The 21,277-nt window shown below is 34.4% G+C and overlaps 1 protein-coding gene across 7 annotated transcripts in view; it reads right to left on the minus strand.

The window, feature by feature from the left end:
- Positions 1 to 270: 270 nt before the first annotated feature.
- Positions 271 to 21,277, minus strand: part of LOC128231717 (neuromedin-K receptor-like) — a 102,704-nt gene continuing 81,697 nt past the window's right edge. For 6 of the 7 annotated variants that reach the window (XM_052944860.1, XM_052944831.1, XM_052944869.1 and 3 more), the window contains 5 exons: positions 10,193 to 11,012; positions 9,281 to 9,420; positions 8,862 to 8,985; positions 7,859 to 7,912; positions 271 to 1,983 (listed from right to left, as the gene is read on the minus strand). In XM_052944860.1, the coding sequence (XP_052800820.1) occupies positions 938 to 1,983; positions 7,859 to 7,912; positions 8,862 to 8,985; positions 9,281 to 9,420; positions 10,193 to 10,964 (2,136 nt within the window). In that variant the 5' untranslated portion in view covers positions 10,965 to 11,012 and the 3' untranslated portion in view covers positions 271 to 937. The remainder of the gene's footprint in view (positions 1,984 to 7,858; positions 7,913 to 8,861; positions 8,986 to 9,280; positions 9,421 to 10,192; positions 11,013 to 21,277) is intronic. The other variant, XM_052944888.1, reaches the window with a different exon arrangement.

Raw genomic sequence — 21,277 nt, forward strand, 5'->3', positions numbered from 1 at the left:
ATCCGACAGATTTTGGATTTTTGTAAAGTACGACGACGATCCTTTAATTAATTTGGCCCATGGCGATTAATCCGTGCCCTGTCTTTCTAGTGCAGTGACAGTAATATCCTTGCTACCTAAATCACGACAGTTTAGTGACATTCGTTTGTGAGCTCGTTTTTTGTGATAATTATTGTGAATAAGTAAATTATTGTAAAAGAATACATCACTTAACTTATAAATGTCAGCTTTTAGTTTAACGTTACCTACAAAGAAATAACAAAACATCAATACAAAACAATTATTTATTTTTGTATGCCTTAAACAACATCAATGAATTAACAATACAAAAAAAACATATGTTTAATGAAAACGAAAGAGCAGTGAGCGGTTGCAAACGCCGGTCCGTTCACAATTATACAAAGCCCATAACGCTACCAAATGTAATTTCTGAAGTGATAAGATAAGCCCTGTGATAACCTCGATATCGTACAGCTACTTGGCTTGTCGCTGTTCATTTTATTTAAGCTACACATATGCGTATTGTCGTTAACATCAGGTGCACTACTTATCCAAATATAGAAATAGACATGACGTTCTGAATTTTGGCCAAACGTTTAAAACTTGTGCAAACCTCCGCCGATGATGAACCACCGCTGATAACGTTACAATCACTATGATTTTAATCTGACTATGCTAAATTACACACAACTAGTCAGTTACATTAAACGTAATGTTAGCTCTAAAATAGTGTATGATGTAAAAGGCTAATGCAAATATATTACTTGGCCGATATCAAATATAATAACAAATCTTACATATAAATATATCCAGGATAGGTTTATTCTTGAAAAGTAGTTCCTAAACCACAATAGTAAATCACACATTCATATCATGTATATGAAAACAGTTTTATTTCCAAAGTAACTTCAAGTAAAAACTTTTCGTGATTAAGTTTTTATTTCAGATTTATACGCGTGTTGACTACATTCTTATTAGAACGCCACCTACGTATATAAAGCGGAGATCTGGTCTGAAGATTATTTATGGCCACAACTGCCTCACTAGAACATCTAGGAATACACATTGGACTGTCTAGCCTTTCTATCGATGGACATCGTAGTAATGGAACCCTAAATATAACATCGGTACTCTTTGAAACATGCTCATCTTTCTCTTCCTTAGCATTTGTTTCACTGTCCAGACAGCAAGCACTTTTTGACAGGTACTGTTTATCTCTGAGGGTTACTTCAAAGGGCGTGTTATTGATCAAACAGTCTTGTGAATGATGAGATCCAGGCTTTGTAGATGCCTCAATAAAAACATTGTCAGAAGATTGAGACACTACTGAGGGAGAAGGGTCGAGCAAAGGTGCAGTACTGTCCGTTTGTGAAACATGCATCATATCTGTACAATCTTGATGATACTGGGATTTATCGGACGTATGAGGTTTGTCTTTGTTGCGTTTGGCATACGGATCAGATTCGGTTTCGTCAACACTGTCTATCTTACTCAATGAAGAATGTCCAAAACTAAATCCATTCTGAACCACGGGAGGAGAGAGAAAGGATGAATTAATACTGTCGTCACTTTTACGTAATTTCATAAGTTCAATTCTTTCTTTGGTCAACATATTTATCTCTGATAAACTTCTAGAAACTTCTTTGGCTGGTTTAATTCTAAGGTCATCAAATCCGTTGAAACTTTTGTCTCTTTTCATTCTGTCTATATCTCTACGCACGGATATGATTTTGCCATTTTTAGTTATAATAATAGACCCGTCTTTCCGTATAATGGAACTACCTTTCGCGGTTTTGGAAGTGGCCCGGCGGAGTAGCGTATGGGTGGGACTAGAAACGAGAGGTGAATGGCATCTATAAATAGATGTCAAGCTTGAGTTCTCAGAAGATTTTCGCAGAGAGTGTCGCGAGTTTTTGAACGAGTGGTGGAGTAAAGTTGTTAGTCTCCTTACGATACTCGGCGAATCGGCATCCCGTATGGTGTCTGAAATTATAACAATATTCATTGAAAACAAATGTCTATAGTAAATAATTATGTCATAGAACTCTATCCATTAATTTGGCTCATTATTAGTGTTGCATAACGGGTAAATGTGCCCCCTGGTAGACTTGATTGCCGAAAAGGAGTTCGTGGCAAATTATAAAAGTCATATTTGTTTTGAATACAACGACCACTTTCTTCGGAAACTTGTTTTACTTTGGAGCTGAATGTTCCGTGTTGTGATACCTATATTCAAAATAAAGGCTATTTTTTCGATTACAAATAACCTAATGCTATGTGTAGAGCATAAAGAAAAATAACTTTTGTATTAAAACATCAAGCGACCAAAGTTTCTTGAAAGAATAAAAATGATAAGGCTTCTCAGATACCACGATATAATCCGTTGGCATATACATGATATGTGTGTATGTAAGATATGGTACAGAAAGGAGTAAAAGTGTGATTTCGTAGGCAATATTAGAGAGACCATAGTGAAAAGATTACTAAGCTAAGAGATTTGCATTAAATACTCACTTACATATATCATTTACTATACATTTCTACAAAATGGAGTATATTTAACATTGCATTTTATCATTTCATTTAAATAGGTCGTATACCACATATGTGCAACAACTACAAAACTGTTAGAATTACATAAAATATAAACAAAATTTAAATCAATTGCATTAAAAATAAGAACAAGGCATGCTTAAATGTGTCATACAATTTCAAGACAGTCATTGACATGACATAAACTGCTAAACTCATTTTGCATTTATCGATCCTGGTAAAGTCCGTGATTTTGTTTTTGTTTACACAACCCAATACATCGCGTTTAAGTCCAATATCGTTATTTAGAATTTTAAATTCTTAATGTCATGTTACTAAGCCTGTCGAAAATATTCAACCGAATGGACAAAAAATACATAACATTATATAGAAAAAACCATGTTTAAAGAAAAAACATTATAAAAACCTGAAGACAGGTTTGCTGTAATATATGCTCTTTAAACGGACAAGCTTTTCTGGAGCGGGTCCATAGGCGGTAAACTCTTAGAATGGTACAACCACGATCGATAAACGAATAAGGATATACAAGATCAAATTTGAACTAAAACAAACACGAACGTGACAGAAGTGTAAGCATGAAATACATATTTAAGCTTGTTAATCGTTTTAATATACACAAGAGTTGTACAAGTCTTGTCAAAGTTCAAGATCAGCAAAAGAAACCGCATAAATCCCTAAAACGTTTTGTTTATTGCCTGCACATGTTATGAACGTGTGGTTGCAAACTATGGTGCATTTTTGCATTCAGTCTTTACCAGATGATAAAGGTTGTTGTTCTGTCTGAAACACCAGAAAAGTACCACACCTATTACGAGTTTGAAAAAAAGTAATTGAAGTTTTAATCAAAATATTACTTCCATGTCATCATGATACATTTTGTAACGTTTAATTCACCAGTAACGCCAGAGTCGCCAACATTACAACAATATTTTCTATAGAATTTACCTTTTATAAGATATCTTAATACAGAAAACGTGTATTGAAACGGTACTGCTCATTTAGTAGACAGTAGTCTCCTCAAAGACACTCCTTTCATTAAAAATTAATATTCTAGGTTTAATGATATTAAATGGCCATTTAATGTGTTTTCCATACACCAGACACTGCAAACTGTCGGTTTGGAAAGCAGAATGAGTTCGTATTAGGTTTAAATATTGCCTTTTACTTACAGTATTCATTCACAAAATGACCTATGAAGTGAAATCGAGCTAGATATTTGTAACTAACAATTGTACAACTTATTCGAAAACTAAAAGCGCAATATATCAAAAGAATTCATACTTCAACTTCTAAACTTTCATTAAAACGTAAACACGGACAAACAATATCACAAATGCACTTCACTTCAAAAACAGAAACTATGACATAAAACTATATTAATAAGACACCATACATATCATTCGATTCTTCAGATATTTATGTGTTTTTTTCCCCGTGAAACTAAACATCAACCACCTTCCGCCTAAAACATAAGTCTGAATGAATCGTTACATAGTTCACAAAATGCCATTGAAAACAATCCATGCTAACCCATATACCTTGTAGAACGAACAAAAATCCGTTGGAAGTATACACATCCATTACCACAAAGTAAGTGCCACAATATATGAAACCAAATTACAACTGACGTTGGACACCCTGTAGGTCCCATTCTCCTATCAATAAACGTTCGACAAAAACGTTTTCGATTTTCAAAAGGAATGCAAATGAGTTTCAAAAACAATCAATTAAACTAATGGTTTTTAAATGTATTGTGTGAACTGTATATGCGTTTAATATATTGCTTTTTAGAACGTTTTAATAATTCATTGTCATACGCTTAGGATAACGAAAGACAAAATATATGAATATTCTTTCTACTAAAATCGAAATATAGGTGGCTGGTCTTCCATTGCCAGTTTGATATCGTCGTTATGGACAGTGGTAAATAGGGTCTTACCCGTAAAGCTGAGAAAAATACTTATTGAAAGCGCAAATTCGGAAGTAGATCATGTTGATGCACTATGAAGAAAAAAACATCTTTGAGAGTTCATCGAAATCTCAAAAGACTTAGCGTAACCAATGTTCGAATTTACCGATGTTCAAAATAAATAATGGTTCCTCGTCGTGATTGATTGGTTCGGAAGTCATAATTATAAACTAGGCATAGGGAGCTTTTGTTAACTGGTTTGAAACCACAGAGAATTCTTAAGTAGTTGCAACTGACTGTACAAAAACATCTTATGACGACTTTAGTGAAATGTTTGTCGTCTTATACCTCGTTAAGTTCTAAGCCTTGATCCTTCTGCCTTTAACGGAGGTATTGCCACCACTCAGTGGTGGGCCTTGATCCTTCTACCCTTTAAGGGGGATTTTGGCTACATTCAGTAGTAGGCCTCGATCCTTCTGCCTTTCATGGGGATTTTTGCAACATTCAGTAGTAGGCCTTCACCTTTCTGCCTTTCAGGCGATTTTGGCTACACTCAGTGGTAGACCTTGATCCTTCTGCCTTAAAGGGGGATATTGCCACCACTTAGTGGTGGGCCTTCATCCTTTTGCCCTTTGAGGGGGATTTTGGCTACATTCAGTAGTATCCCTAGATCCTTAAGCCTTTAAGGGGAATTTAAAAAACATTCAGTAGGAGGCCTTCACCTTTCTGCCTTTCAGGCGATTTTGGCTACACTCAGTGGTAGACCTTGATCCTTCTGCCTTTAAGGGGATATTGCCACCACTCAGTGGTGGGCCTTGATCCTTTTGCTCTTTGAGGGGGATTTTGGCTACATTCAGGAGCATCCCTAGATCCTTAAGCCTTTAAGGGGAAATTAGGTAACATTCAGAAGAAGGCCTTGATCCTTCAGCCTTTAAGGGGGATTTTGGCAACATTCAGTAGTAGGCCTTCATCCTTCTGCCTTTAAGGGGGATTTTGGCAACATTCAGTAGTGGGCCTTCATCCTTCTACCTTTAAGGGGGATTTTGGCTACATTCAGTAGTAGGCCTTCATCCTTCTGCCTTAAAGGGGGATTGTGGCAACATTCAGTAGTAGGCCTTGATCCTTCTGCCTTTAAGGGGGATTTTGGCTACACTCAGTGGTAGGAATTGATCATTCAGTCTTCAATGGGTGTTTTGGCTACACTCAGTGGAAGGCCTTAATCCTTCTGCCTTCAAATGGGATTTTTGCAAATATTACAGCAACTGGGCTTGTCTTTGCAGTTTCAATTGTTTTTTTAATAATACCATGTCGCATATGGTGTCCTATCATTTAATATGCTAAAATAAAATATTGGCATAATCAGAAAACAGGCCATTCGTATTTCAAGCCATCGGAGAGTCAGTCAGACAGTACTTTATACAGTTTGATATAGTTTAGTATTCTGAAAATTATATACAACATCGATAGGGAAGCCATTTGCCTAAATTGCAACAAAGAACACCATGCATGTAACGATTTGGCATGCACTCAACTGATTTTGGATTTGTAACATGTTGGTGTGCAATACATCATTATACCACATTATCCCAAGTTATTTTGATATACCAGTTTGGCATGAACACAAGTAGTTCTTTAGATGAATAATGAGCTATTACAGAATGTGCTTCTCTTCATTTATTTTTTACTGATTTAGGGCTTTTCGGCATGTTTCTGTAGTTTCCAAGACATACATTTAACAATGCATGATACACAAAATGAAAATACGTTTTTAGCTCAAGACCCTCTCCAAAAACCAGTTCTTTCCACTGTCAGTACACACCATATGTTTCCTTTCCAAAATCAGCCAAGTACTAACCCATATTTAAAGCCTTGCTGACGGACATCCACCGACACATTAGTGGTGGTTGTTTACAGCGATATGAGAAATGGGATGAAGCCCAGTTCGATTCAGTGCAGCAAATGAAAGGCGGTGGTCCCTTTGGTGATGATGTAACAAGCCTGTCAATCAATGATGTCACAATAACTGCCAAAACGACATAATACAACAAGTTTAAATCATAGAAACCTCCCATTGGATTAAGTTTTAAATTTAAATAATTTTACGTGAAATATCTAAATTGCATTCTATGTTCTTTTTAAAAAATATTTAAATCGACAATATACATAAGAAAGACGAAGAGATGAAAATTGCATTACTAGTGTGCAGTTCGTTCATGCAACTGCAAATCTTTTTGACAGGGTATAAGAAAATGATGAAATATAGAATGATACGAGGAGTGTGCAAAGTTCGATTTGAATATCGTCAGGGCATACTCGAATGGTAATATTTATTGCTTGTATGAATGTTAAACCATTTTGAAAGCCCGTGCCAGATTTTTAATATCTTGATTCATTTGATTGCTTTTAAATATATATTTATTCAAGAATAATATATTTTTGTGTGATATTACAGCGTAACATAACTATAAAATAATAACTTATAGCCAATTTAAAGAAATTTGCAAGGCAAAACATGTTGATTCACGCAAGAGAACTTAATAAGCTGGCAATAATTAATGACATATCAACTCTGACATATATTGGAGGTGATCATAGAATAGACACGTATGCCGTAATACTAAGGTACCGTCTCCTTTGTGTTACGTGAATGCGGTATAGGATGAATAACATTTTCGTTAACAATATATAGCAAGCACTTTTTTACAGAAATAAATCGGGGCAAAGTGTTTTGTGGAACAAGTATATAATGGCTGGCATTATAATACAATACACCTTTTGATGTCTGTGTTTTTTAAATGAAATTGTGTACAGCAATAAAACTGTAACAGTGCACTTATTTTGAATATAAAATATATGACTACATATAGAAGGAAATTGCATAATTAGTGCCTTAGTAGCAACCAAGTAAATGGCGCAAAATACTCATCGGAGTAATTAACATAATTATAGTCATACATCAACCATACTTGTTTGATGAAGGTCCCCCATACTTATTCAATAGAGATCACCCATATTTATTTGATGAATAATAATTAGGAGTATGTAAAAATATATTTGATAAAAAGCAGAATATATATGAGGATAAACTGCAACAAAAGAAAATGCAACGAAAATAGTAATGAAGGCAAAACTAAATGCAGGCGTTTCCGAACGAAATATGTACGATTTGCATATTTGCTTTTGGTGAACAAATGTGGACAAATACTTTGATTGAACGGTATCCCTGTTTGACGGAAAGTATAGATACATCGATAACTTACCGGCGCAGGGAATATTCGAGGCTTCTTTACTTTCTAGTTTATAATAGTTGGATTTTGGTAAGCAATAACAAATTGGACCAACACAATAAGAGGAGTTTGACGAAACTTAACTTAAACAATAAGCGCAGGCATTTACCTGAAGTTGAGGCCTGAGAGGGGCGTTTAATATTCGTAAGCATTTCTAAAAACACTAAAGAAAGAAAAAATGTATGTGTATAGTTAGAGGGAAATGAAAGTAAAATATGTACACGCAGATTTAAAAGATCAAATAGTAAAACAGCTCTTATTGTTTCAGATATAGAATAACTAAAGGGTAGTGGTAAATATCATTTTGAAATAAGACAATACTTAAACAGAAAGAAACATTTAAATAATCAAACATAAGTACGATTATGTTAAAAGGTAAGCACAACATTTCTTATATAAAAAAGGAACACATCTCAACGTATTTATTGAATAAAACAATGGAAATGTTTTAATAAAGAATGGTGTAAGCAAGGCTCCAAATCTAAATACTATCATTGCATGTCATGAACAAAATCCATCGACGATCAAAAATACATTTAAGAAGATCCAAAATTTATTTCTCAAACAAATTAATTATCGGTGGATTTTTTCAAGGTTGGGTAAACAGTATTATTAAGTCTTGCATTTTTATTTCGCTCAGTTTTAAAAGTATATATACCGAATCTGTTTTGAAATAATGTCCGTTTTATGCTACAAATTCATAACTTTTAACGCTTCAGACACTTTATAACATAAGTAATGTATAAAACTCAGAATTTACTTTACTACCACATCTTGTCCAAAGATTCTTGCCGATGCATAAACATTTAAGAACATCTATAATAAATTCTTAACCAATCGTAGTTTGTTTAAAAAAACAAATATGCAAATTGGGTTGCAGCGTCTTTTGCTCAGTTTTGGAAATATAAAAATGGACTCTATTTCGTGTCAATGTCTTAAATAGGTGAAAACTTTATCTGCACTTTCATAACACTTTCAGTTAAGCTATTCAACATTGCAAAAGAAATATTAATGACACTTACATAAACAATTCTGAAACGAACTTAATGACTCGATATCAATACTACTGTAAGGAAAGGAGTTACCAATTACCATGGCAACCCGATACATACCATCACTGACGACGTAGTTTGTATGTTGACAAAGGATCTGCTTGTACCCCTCTCTGAACGAATTGCTTCTCCAGCCATAGATTATTGGATTGCATCCAGAGTTCATATACATGAAACAATACGCCTGAAATGATAACATACAGCTAGATATTGTTTTTGGACGTACAAAATATGCATGTCAGAAATGCAACAACTTGCCTGAACATCTTTAACAGGCAGATGCTACATATAGAAGAAATTATGAAGCCGTCAAGTGTCACATTCGAAGAGACAACATATCTACAGGTGAACGATACCTAGTCCAGACAAGATCCTCGTTTGTGTTCTTTATGATGGGAGAAATGCGATACAGTTTGTGTAAAATATGTTTGGATATTATGTTATTCTGCAGTTTTAAACATGCGATGCCGTATACGTACCAGCGGGTTGGTCCACACAAGAATCTCGTTTTTGTTTTTGATGCTTGAAACATAGCTCGAGTATACGGCATAGGGAATCCAGCAGATGAAGAAACACGCAAGGACCATGAACAGCGTCTTTGTCACCTGGATCTGCTGACCTAGATGCGATAATGCAATACATAATCAATCAGTGTTCTTCGGTGAATTTCAATCATGTGAGTAGCGAGGGCAAACTGACACGGGTGTAAGTACAAAAGGCCTTTGTAGCTTTCAATTGAAGGCTTTCTAATTGATGATATTACAAGTGTGTCAAACCTTTTGTTCGTTTAAAACTTTCCGCCTGACTTACCTTGATCAATCAAAAATGTAAAAAAGATCTTATACTGCATAACTTGACTATTCATGGTTTAATTTGTCTTTGTCAAGATAATTGAATAGTTTTACTCTTACTTGAACAGCAATTTCAATTTCCTTAGAAGAAAACACTTTGCTATTTGTCCTTAGAATTAAGACTGTAGGCAATGGATTCATGTGGTTTACATTTATTAGATTTATTAGGAACCCCTTTACTCTCAATCGATCTTGAATCATTTTACTCAGGACAGTGGGTAAGAGGATTCGACTATATCAAGAAATTCATTTATTTCATATATCATGGGAATATTTACATTGCATAATCTGATCTACAAATGGAGCAGATAGCGACAAACCCTACATTAATTTTTAACTATGATCTCTACGGTCGACTAACAAAGCCATTGAATTGTACTAATGCCCAATTACTTACAAGGATTTCAAACATCTGCTACCGTTTAATTGGAAAATTACACCCGATACTGATTCCGGATCACTGACACCATACACATTTGCCAGACACTTATTTATCCAGAACTCCCAAGTACTTAACCATATGTTGTAAAGAAGTATTACCTAGTATCTGATCCGACTGCAGCGTTGTATTCTGACGGAGTCGCATCGCGTGTTTTCTGAACTCCCAATACATTCGTGCGTAGGCAAACAACATCACCGCCAACGGGATAACAATATTTGACCCGGTAATTATCACATGATGAAGGTAGTGCATTTTTGTCTTCGGATATTCAGGTCCACATTGCATTGCCCCCGGCTTTTCTTCGACGTGACTAAGAATGAATAACGTCAGAACAGCACATGTTATTGACCACAACCAGGCTGCCAGACACATTATAAGGATTTTCCAGTGATTTAAAATTCGGCTAAAGGGTCTAGTGATAGAAACATACTTGTGTATACTTATGTACATCATTGTGTGGATGGACGTTATCAAACAAACGCTATTGAAAAAGCCATTCACATTGCACATTGTTTCTCCGAATATCCACTTGTCTTTAATCAAAGTCGTTAAAGAGAACGGGGCTAAAAGTAATCCCGTTAAGAAGTCGGCAATTGCTAAATTCACTAAAAACATGTTGGTACGAGTTTGCATCCCTTTATGGCGTAAAACGACGATGATCACCAATAAATTTCCAATTAGGGAAGACATCATAGAGATAGTAAGCCACGTGCCAAATATAGCCTTTTCGAGTGTGTTCCATGGTCGGAGGTCGAATCCTGCATCCGCCTCCGAGATATTGAACATGACAGATGTATCTGTGAGATTTAGAGGCATGATGGATGAAGTGTTACCGTCGATTAGCGTCATGTTTGCAATTGCACGGGCCATGTCTATTGTCTACTGCATGTCAATTTGTCAGGGGATGGCTACATGGATCTGAAAACAGACAAATTCATTACGTTAAAACTTTTTGTTTAACTTCTATTAGGTCTTATGGAATAAAACTGCACCAAAACATTCCGGATGATCGGCACGAATCCAGACACTCGTCAATGATGATTTGCTTGATATTTTACAAATGGTATTTGAAATACCACAGGTGGCAGGATGTTTAGATGTTTAAACAAGGCCTTGTTCTTCGTGACATTGTGAAAGAAATCGTTTGATTACATTCTGATTTTCGAGTTTCTGGTTTTCTCTTTATGTCTTATACCGTAATAAAAGGGAGTGGTTTCAACACTTATATTTAATATTATACTCATATGCTAAAAGATTGAAAAACAAAACTTTAAACAAATGCTAATGTATCATTTTTAAAAATGTCAACTTGCACTTTCAACACAGGTAGATTTAGTACTGTAACGGATGAATAATTACTAAAGTGTATCCTTAAACATATTTGTGACGCCTTTTCATGATTGTTGAATAATATCCCACTAACTTTACAAAAGTAAAACAATAAAACAGTGATGTCATATACAATCAAAGTTAAAAACAACAACATTTTTTTCAATGCCTCATTGTGTGTCAGAGCACTATATTATATTATACTACCTATAGCAAGCAGATATGTAAAAAGATCAGTATAAAGACCACCATAGACATACATCCCCATAGCATATGCTCTATTATGACAATGCAAAGTGTCAACTGATACGTTTTTGTAATGGTCAGTAACATAAAGCGCGAGCGAATACATTATAGCTACGTACTGTGGAAATGTTAGATGGCATATTCACACAGCACTTGCCATATGCGGCTGATTCCGTCAGCTCTTATTAGCATTGTCAATACATTTCACACATATTTTATGACTATATCTTCCCAAAGGCGTGCACTATCATCTTTATAGGACATATTCAGATTTCGATAAATGCCACAAGAAAATATTATGACGGCAATATAAATGCTGAAAGATTATGCCCTGATTACAATTATGGATATATAAATGTTTTTTTGAATATGATATTTACATTGAAAAGGCAAAAAATGTTAAAATTTATATGAAAAAATACACAAACAAGCTTAGTAGCCGAAAGTTTAAACATAGCCAAACCAAGACAATGAACTGAAGACCTCTTTAATGAGATCTTTACTAAGTTCTGTACGAATTTGATGCATTAAGATCTAACTCTTATTTATTGTAACATCATCGGCGGTATTGTGGAACGGAATGAAACATATCATGCCTTTTTTAAACATAGAGCAGGGTCATAAAACATTTGGCACGGTCATAATTGTCTCTCAGGACCGCCAAATTCTTTTATTTTTAACTAATCTTCAAATGAAGTGAGATTCGGTATGACCAAAGCCATATGTTGCACCGTTGCTGTTAGTATTAGGAATCATATTAATATCAAACACTACTGTTCATAGCAATGGCGAATACCTCATACTATGTTTGACAATCAGGACATACATGCTACGAAACTTGTCTTTTATATAACTCTTGAAGAAAAGTTCATTATGCGTACGTATTTCCTGTTTGATGGCCTTTTATTTGTGACCATATATGATGATATATGGCATCACTGTCCGTGAAAACCATAAAACGTTTCATTAAACAATTAATGTTCGGCAAAAATATCAAGTGAAATTTCTTCAAAATTAAACATATGCGATCCAGCTTCTTCCATACGGGACCGTAAACATTTTCTCTGTTCGCCTAACGAGACCACAAAGTAGGATATTGTTAAATGGTATGTTAAGTTAAGGAACTTGTTCTTTTTGTAAATGTTAGGGAACTCGTTAAGTTTGTCCCCCACATTCTCTATCATAGCCTCGATGCCACACACTAAAACATTATATGTAGGATTTAAATACAGGGCTTGTACATGTATTTGAATTTGAATAAGATCACTTAGCTTAAAGACTACTGTGAAGAAATCATGTGACATTGTCATGGACTATGATTTTGAATAAAATATCCAAAATTGTCTCGTAATTAGATGAATATTTTATAAAAGGATTTTCTATAAATAATTTTAAACAAAACAGTTCCCTTTGAAATGATGGATGACGTGGTCCTTAATGACCATTGTTGTTTGTAATGATCTCTTAAGCCATAAAGGTTTTGGAAACAAATTACTAAATTCTGACGTATCCAACTACTCTGAAGGCATTAACATGTTAGAAAAACACAATCGTCTAATTGTGCAATAAAAACAAAACTAACTGTACGTTTGGGTAATCAGTCCTGTTAGAATCCTATGCTACTTAATTTGCAATATTCATGAACTATTCACAACTAAGTGTATTGGTCGAGGCAACAATACTGGCTAGAAAACAAATTTTGTCACTAACGTGCCCTTGTGATTTCGATAAAATACCCGTACGGCAGGTTTTGTGCTATACAGATTTGTACAAGTAGGACATTAACATATGTGTTTGCTAAAATGTCCTGCCTATATGTAAATAATATTGAGCAACGAACCTTCTCTACCAATTCTTGACCACCTGCTTTTAAAGACTATTGTTTATGGCTGAAACAATTTATCACAAAGTATTGTTTAAAAATTTCTTGCCAGTCGTATATTATTGTCATGAAAAATAGATCGTATAGAAGTTGTTATTATTAGAATATGTCAGGTTTGTATGAAGTCAGTTTAGCACAGTTGGATATGTATTATATGCTGTAAATAACATTGATTTATGGGTAAAAAAATAGTACCATTCCTTTTGAGATATCCAAATGTTTCTAGGTATTATGGACCTGTCCGTATGTAATAGAATTGGGCCCTGTCAGGTTTCATATATCCGAGTCATGATATTTTGTAATATGGTTGGCAGATGACGGAACAAATTATATAATGATGCTTTTTCTATAGCATGTATGTTTGCCAATACTTATGTGAAAAACTGCCTAGACAGCCTTCCATATGATGATATTATTAAGTAACAACAAAAACGTTCGTCATGGACAACTATGATTTTTTTTTTCATTCTTCAATCTTAAAACATCCTGATTAAGAATGCAGCCGCAATAGATGAGGGTTGGTTGATTTATTGGAAAACGATGCAAACGCGATCTGCAAAATACTAAAATTAAATTGTTCTTTCTCTTTGGCTTCTCTAAACAAGATATGAATTGACTCATAAATTCTCCATAAATTCCATTTTTTCATTTTATTTGTTCGTTGAAACGCATGCATGGCAAACAAAGATGATCATTGAAGGTCAATGCTGTTACATTTAGTACCCTAACTCGTTTTATGGCTATTTGATCTGAGATTGGCCGACAATTTCTCCTCGGCAACCACTCAAGAGAAATCCAAAGCCGGCTAGTAAGCGAAGCAAACTCTCGGAAAATCGAGTAAAGTCTAGAAGAATGTTCTCATGACATGATAACAGGGCTAAAAGTGTTCTATGTTTACCTTCAGCCGGCAACGTTCTCCATCAGCCTTCAAAAAAATGACGAGCACTAACAGCTTTTTAAGGCCTTAAACAATTACTTCTCTAGCCTATCCGCATAGTTTTAGGTCTCTTTGTGACCTTGCGTTTTGCATACTAATTTCCCGTAACACTCCTCATAAAAACCCTGCGGTAATTGGAAAGTGGGACTTATCAGATGTCGAGTTTTATTGGAAAACAATAACGCCTGTCTTATAACATTGCCATTATCTGTTAACTTAATGGCGACGAATGTCTTACGATGAAATGCAATTGGTCGTACCTCTAGTACTGACAATTATTCAACACTGCATCATCTGGTGATAGAGGGTTGACATGCAGTCTTAAACAAAACGGGATTAGTATTTCCATACACTCGGAGTATTTTTGGTTCCCGAAGGATCTCCTCCAGGATTGCATAACAATCGAATATATGAATCCCGATTTATAACTGTAAACTGAATTCTGGGCCCGATTTCGAAGGCGAACCTCACGTTATACAGAAAACCACACAAGACCGCAGTGAAGGAGAAATCCGTCAATACAAGTACAGAAATCTGGTATAGCATGCCATTGCGACAATAAGAAATGCGAGAAGAGAATATGGCATAGTGCTATTGATAATCGTCAGACAAACCAATTATCTAAGTAATGTTGGATCTCGTTGATCCTTATTCATCTTGATGTTTTTTATGATGCCATTCAGACAATAAACATTCGGAAATATTCTCCTGACACCATAATGCATATGTTAACTGTAAATATGCTACCGGATAGGAGTGACATAATGTTTATACTGGTGCAAAACGGGAAACGTTTTTGCCCTTTCAATCAACACTGCCAAGAATGCCAAAACATTAACTTCCGACTGCAGACCATTAAATTTCGGAATGGGATCATCCATTAAAGATATATAGGTTTCTTATGGCGTTTTATTTACCTCAGACTTTGTTTCGGCCATGTATATTGTTCGTTTGTAACGATATACGTCATTTAATGTGAATAAATGACATTTTCAATTTCCATGCTGGTTTGTCAATTACTCGAAACAAATGAACTCAATTCATACTTTTAAGAGAGTACTCATAAATATATATTGTTATTTTCAGTTGGGGAAATGGGGAGGTGGCATTTAACATTAAGTGTGATACATCTAAATATTAGCAAATAATAAGGTTAAGTTGTTCTACAGATGAAATGTTGGACGTGTGTAATACTTCTGTAACTAAAATTAAGACTACTGCATTTTATCTTGACGCTAAATTCTACTGATTACAGGAAGGCCAAGTGAATATATATTTATATTCATCATTTAAATTGCATATATATAATTCCCAAAAAATATCCGAAATGAATATCCATTGTACGTAGCTAACTGTTCCACTTAATTTATCTGTTCGATAGACAGTTGAGAGATTAGTAATTGCACTTATTGTAATTAGGCTTTCAAACCCGGTGGATATAAAGGAAATGTCATGTACGAATATGTAGATAATATAAGAGATAAGTGATTTTCTAAGATTGTTTTATTATGTTTCTTACTTCAAAATATATGAAATTGGAAACATCCAGACTCGTTCATTTGAGTTAAATCATCTTCTGATTAGCACGCCTTGTCAGAAACAACGAAATGTAGTTATAAAGGATATTGAAGAATCGAAGAACAATGTGTCCATGAAAATACTGTAATAACTGGCCCTTTGCAATCTAGTTAATGAACTATTTTTGCAAGAGAACAAGAAGGAAGTTAACAAACTTAACGCTCGTTTGGTGTAATGGTATATATGAATCAAATTACACAATTGATGTCTCGTGTCCGTGGCAAAAAACAACAACAACAAAACAAGTACAATAAATAGACATGGAATACCAACCAAATATAATACAAAAATCAATTTTATTTGTATGCGTCATGTTTCGTTTTAAATGTGCACGAGACGATAAAATCATTTTTCTATGATAAACTTCATATTGGTATGGCAGATTCGTGCAGTTGCGGTGCAGCCTTATCCTATAATTTTATTGTAATTGTAAAAAAGTTACTTCCTTACGGTAAGGTTATTTGCCACAAACACAATGTCTTTCAAAAGAGCAGGTGTACATCCTTAATTGCCTGATCAATCCTACCTCCTCAAATTTCCAAAATCCACCAAAGTCAATGACATTATTCTATCAATGAGAATATAAGTATTACGCAGAATAGGTAAAAGAGCATTTATATACAGTATCATGCTTTATAGTGATACAGCCCTATGCTACATAAATACAAGCCAAATACATGTATAACCATAAATTTCTTGCTTGAGATTACAAGGATCAAGGCTTAACATACACCAAACAAGAGACTACACGCTTAAGACAACAACTATTACACAACCAACAAAATATAACTCTTGGTAAATTCATGAGCAATTGTCTTTTAAAGTCGATGAAAACTAATTCCACGCAACACAAATTTATAAATTCTCAAGATAACGTCATAAGAAAATTATTCGGTTATTCTATTGGAAGAAGACAAAACATTCATATATAAATCCTGTTTTAGAAGCACAAGGTTAAGGTCAAAATGACACTGAATTAATGATTAATGACACCACAAACACATGTACAAAACCACACGTATAACACACACGCGTAAAACAACCTGTCTGATAAATGATTAGTTAATCATCTTGGAATGGTCAGTTAAACTCAGATTAACTCGAACTAAGTCTACTTAGTTTTTCACATAAGTATTGAGACTTTACTAGTTTAAAACCTGAAACATCGGAATAATATGTCAAATGGCGGACTAATCTATAAACCACCTACAAGTCTACACAGCAACAAGGACTGGAAGACCAGATAAACTGAAATAACACATCTTCTTTAATAGAAGTTCTCCCGTTGTACTGAACACCTGTCTGGCTTTGAACACAAAGGGCAACATTTTCAGTTGCATGTTTTTCTTTTATATTGGTACAAGTTTCTAACTCTCACTTACCGCTTTTGAGTAATGATGCGATTGTTTTCGACATTAACAGGAAAATTATGTAAGCCTTGTCAGATGAATGTCATTGATATCTTCGACTGCTCTTACGATAACTTAAGTACTGTTGGTTATATCATATTCTTTTATCATGGTAAAGGTGGTGATTTTATCTGGGGTTTTTTAATCTTCATTGTACCTCAAACAGAGTTGATTATTTAATATTGTATCTTACTTTAAAAATGATGATAATACAATTACAATTTCATGAACAAGCCCAGTCAAACATTCTAGTCAAGTATAAACCTTGTTAGGAGGCATAATTAAGTGCCAGAACGAAACTGAAAATAGGCACTAAATGTACATACATCACCATAAGACCACACACAATAGCTCTATCAATAAATAAATGATGGGATTACCGCTTGGAACGGTCAATAACATACGAGTTTACCGAGTTTAAAATCTGACATTATCTGGTTAAAGTATATATTTTATTTTAAATCAAGCTTGGGACTTATTAATGCAACGAAGACTCATATAATATACATCAGCAATAAATGGATATACAAGAATGTCTAAAGATTAAATTAAGATGGAAGCAAGTCTTCGGAAATTGGTTTTCAGCAGAAATGGAGACTGAAAGGGAGCATTCATAAAGGTCGAAACTTAGAAAACAAAACTCTGCAGATTACATGTCCCGGTAGTGTTATTAAATGCAATAATGGAGGTATCAGTTTCCATATCATAAAATATTATTCAAACATTACTTACAAGGTCAGAAACATGGTGGAGGCAATAAACTTATAATACAAGCAGAATTTGTAGCAGGTCATTTTGCAGGACATGCTTGAACATAACAGACATCTTCAAAGTAATGTTATTATGAATTCAGGCTATGGTACCACTCGAGCATCATACATGACGTTTAAATGATTATAGTATCCAGTATCTCGCAAATTATATTCTTCAAAAGGAATCTCAAAAGAAAAGTCTAGCAGCGAAGTCTTATTAAATAGCACCATTGTATCGATGTCACAATGATGTTATATGAATAGTAATAACACAATTATGACAGAAAGCTCCTGCACTACAGAAGGGTTAACAGCTTAATACCGAAACAATTATTATACATTGCAAATTACAAGCACAGAAGTTACCCCCCCCCCCCCCCCAATCTTTCTAAAGCGAACGCAGGTAGATTTACTGTATAAAAGCTCACTGGAACACTCACTATACAGAAGTTGATGATATGGCATGACGTTGTGTGTTCGTCAAATTAATTATGAATGCAATACCAAGTGAGTTGTTTTTGTGTCTAAACTGAGGCCATTATAACTGTGTTGGTGCATTATATTCTGTATAAAAATATCAATGGAAACAACAGGTAGCCCAACATTCTGTTTCTAAGCTCCAAAAAAGGGCAAAAATACATTACTCAACTATCCAATATCAAAATATCGTTGAAAACATATGCTATGGTATAATTATTTGCAAGGTATTTCGCCTTGGTACGTTCAAGTTAATAGTTAATTAGTTACCGTTGATCCATTCGAAATATTTCTTTCGAAGGTATTCAACTTCAATGGTAGAGCAAATACGGCAAATGAATCATTACACAAGGTGTCAAATACAACATCCAAATTCCGGCAAGCATAAATCATGGTTTATCAGTATAGGACAAGACGAAGCATCTTCCCCTAGAATTATGGTCTTAGGGAAAACCATGTATTCCTAAAAGAGAACATCAGATAATGGGTCAATTTGTTTCAAAGATATTATTACTTATATAAAATTGTCGATAATAAAAACAATACGCTTAAACCAGCAATCAGTCAGCAATAGACCGGTCATATATACAGTCCTCTGAGTAACTAATAACACATTACACGAATAAAGTTTGTATATATTAGTTTACATTGATTAAAGTGTAGAGCTGTTTTACAGTTTGGCTTCATCTTTAACATTTAATTTATGTGATTGAAGCGTTGACGTTAATACACAGTCGCAGAGAGACACTATCACTTCCCAAATAATGATGATTTAATGCTTTCAAAGGTTCCATCTTCAACATAGTATTCGCTAGTATATAACTGTAATATTAAAAAGGTCATATTGATTATATATATACTCAACGTCAGGCTTCAAGTCCAAAACTTGGCTGGCAAAAATAAACGCAGATTTCACCAATTTGAAAGAAAATCATAAAGAAAGCATGTGTTTGTGGTCTGTTTGTGGTGTTTGTATTTGTGTATGTGGTGTTTACACGTTCATGCCTGTAAATCGTCGTTGTATGGGTGTCATTGCATTGTGCATATAAACAGGGTCATTGTCAATTTAAAAAAAAATGTTATAATTTAAATATCACATGTTTATCTTGCGGGTGCATATTAAGTTCATTTTGAGCACTAACAATATATCAGTTTTTAATCTCTGGAAAATCATATGTATAAGCTTAATTTTCATTTTTATAAAAAATGAAATCCTGTCCGCTCGATGACGCTAAATATAGAATCTATTTAGCATGGACGTATTTTACAAATAAAAGGATTGTGAAATTATGTCTATGCCATCAATCACTCTCTTTATTTTTCAAGGTCTTCAACGCTCATAACACTATTGACTTTGCAGAAATCTAATCAACAGCCATCCCCTGATAAATGCATTTCAAACGTTGATTCAGCATTGACGTACAATTGCAGTTTTTGTTTGCTAATATGGTCTCTGATGATAGCTGTGTCAGGAAAATGTAAAACATCAGCACGCAGCTCATTAGTCGGTATCAACTTAATGAATTAAACTTGGGTATCTGATCTCTTTAGTTACAGTTTGTACGCGCTTTATTGCATTGCCATGTTCATCGTCGTGGTGAACATTTTGCATTGACTAAAATAGTACATTCGCAACACGTACACAGGGTATGTGTTTTAGTACAGAGAAAATGAAAATAAAATATCATTATTAATAATGGAAACGACAGCGACAAACGTAGTATACTACACGTTAAATAAATAAAGCGTTACTTGAGTACCAGGGATACCCGACGATGATAATTTACTAATATACAACGTGACACTGACGTCGAATATAAACACAATTTATACTAGCTTTTAGGACGTGTTTCAGTCTGATTCGCCTTTTCCATTTCATTCAAACGTTGGCACAGCAAACATGATAACAGCATATGCATCGAGATGCATTTGTAAACAAATGTGTGGATATAGTTTTTGAGTTTGGCAAGCATTTTATGACAAAAATCGCATTCAATAAAACTATATAGAGGACAATTGTTTGTTTCAGTGTAAGATCGTAATGTATTTAACCGAGTGAGCACCAACATTAATATTTCATGAGTGGCGTATACTATATTAACTTCTGGTTTTCACGGGGGAAATATACTGCTATCTTACACTGAAAAAATGTGTTGTTATTCTATCATTTACCATACAAGGAAAGACATTTCTTTGAAACACCCTTTGAAATAGTGTTATAACGATTTTATTTCACAAATAAACCAAAAACCACCTGAAAGCATATAATAGAAAAAACGTTTTACAACAAGTGCCATCTTCAGTTATTATGTTCAGAAATAAGTGTCATACACTTGTTTTGCACCATTTTATTGACCTCATTACATCAACTGGATAATTCCATCTTACTTGCTGTTTCCTATATCAGAATTATAAGATAATTTTCAACGTGTTTTATGACTAAAAGGACTTACTTAAAACATCAAGAAGATTTACGAACACTTTGATCCAACTTAACACAGAACAAATGTTTGTCTGAAATTATTGCTACAATATCGCTCATGCAAGATAACTCGTAGCACAAGCCATTACTA

The sequence above is a fragment of the Mya arenaria genome, chromosome 1 (genome assembly GCF_026914265.1).
Source record: "Mya arenaria isolate MELC-2E11 chromosome 1, ASM2691426v1".
Taxonomy (NCBI): Eukaryota; Metazoa; Mollusca; class Bivalvia; order Myida; family Myidae; genus Mya; species Mya arenaria.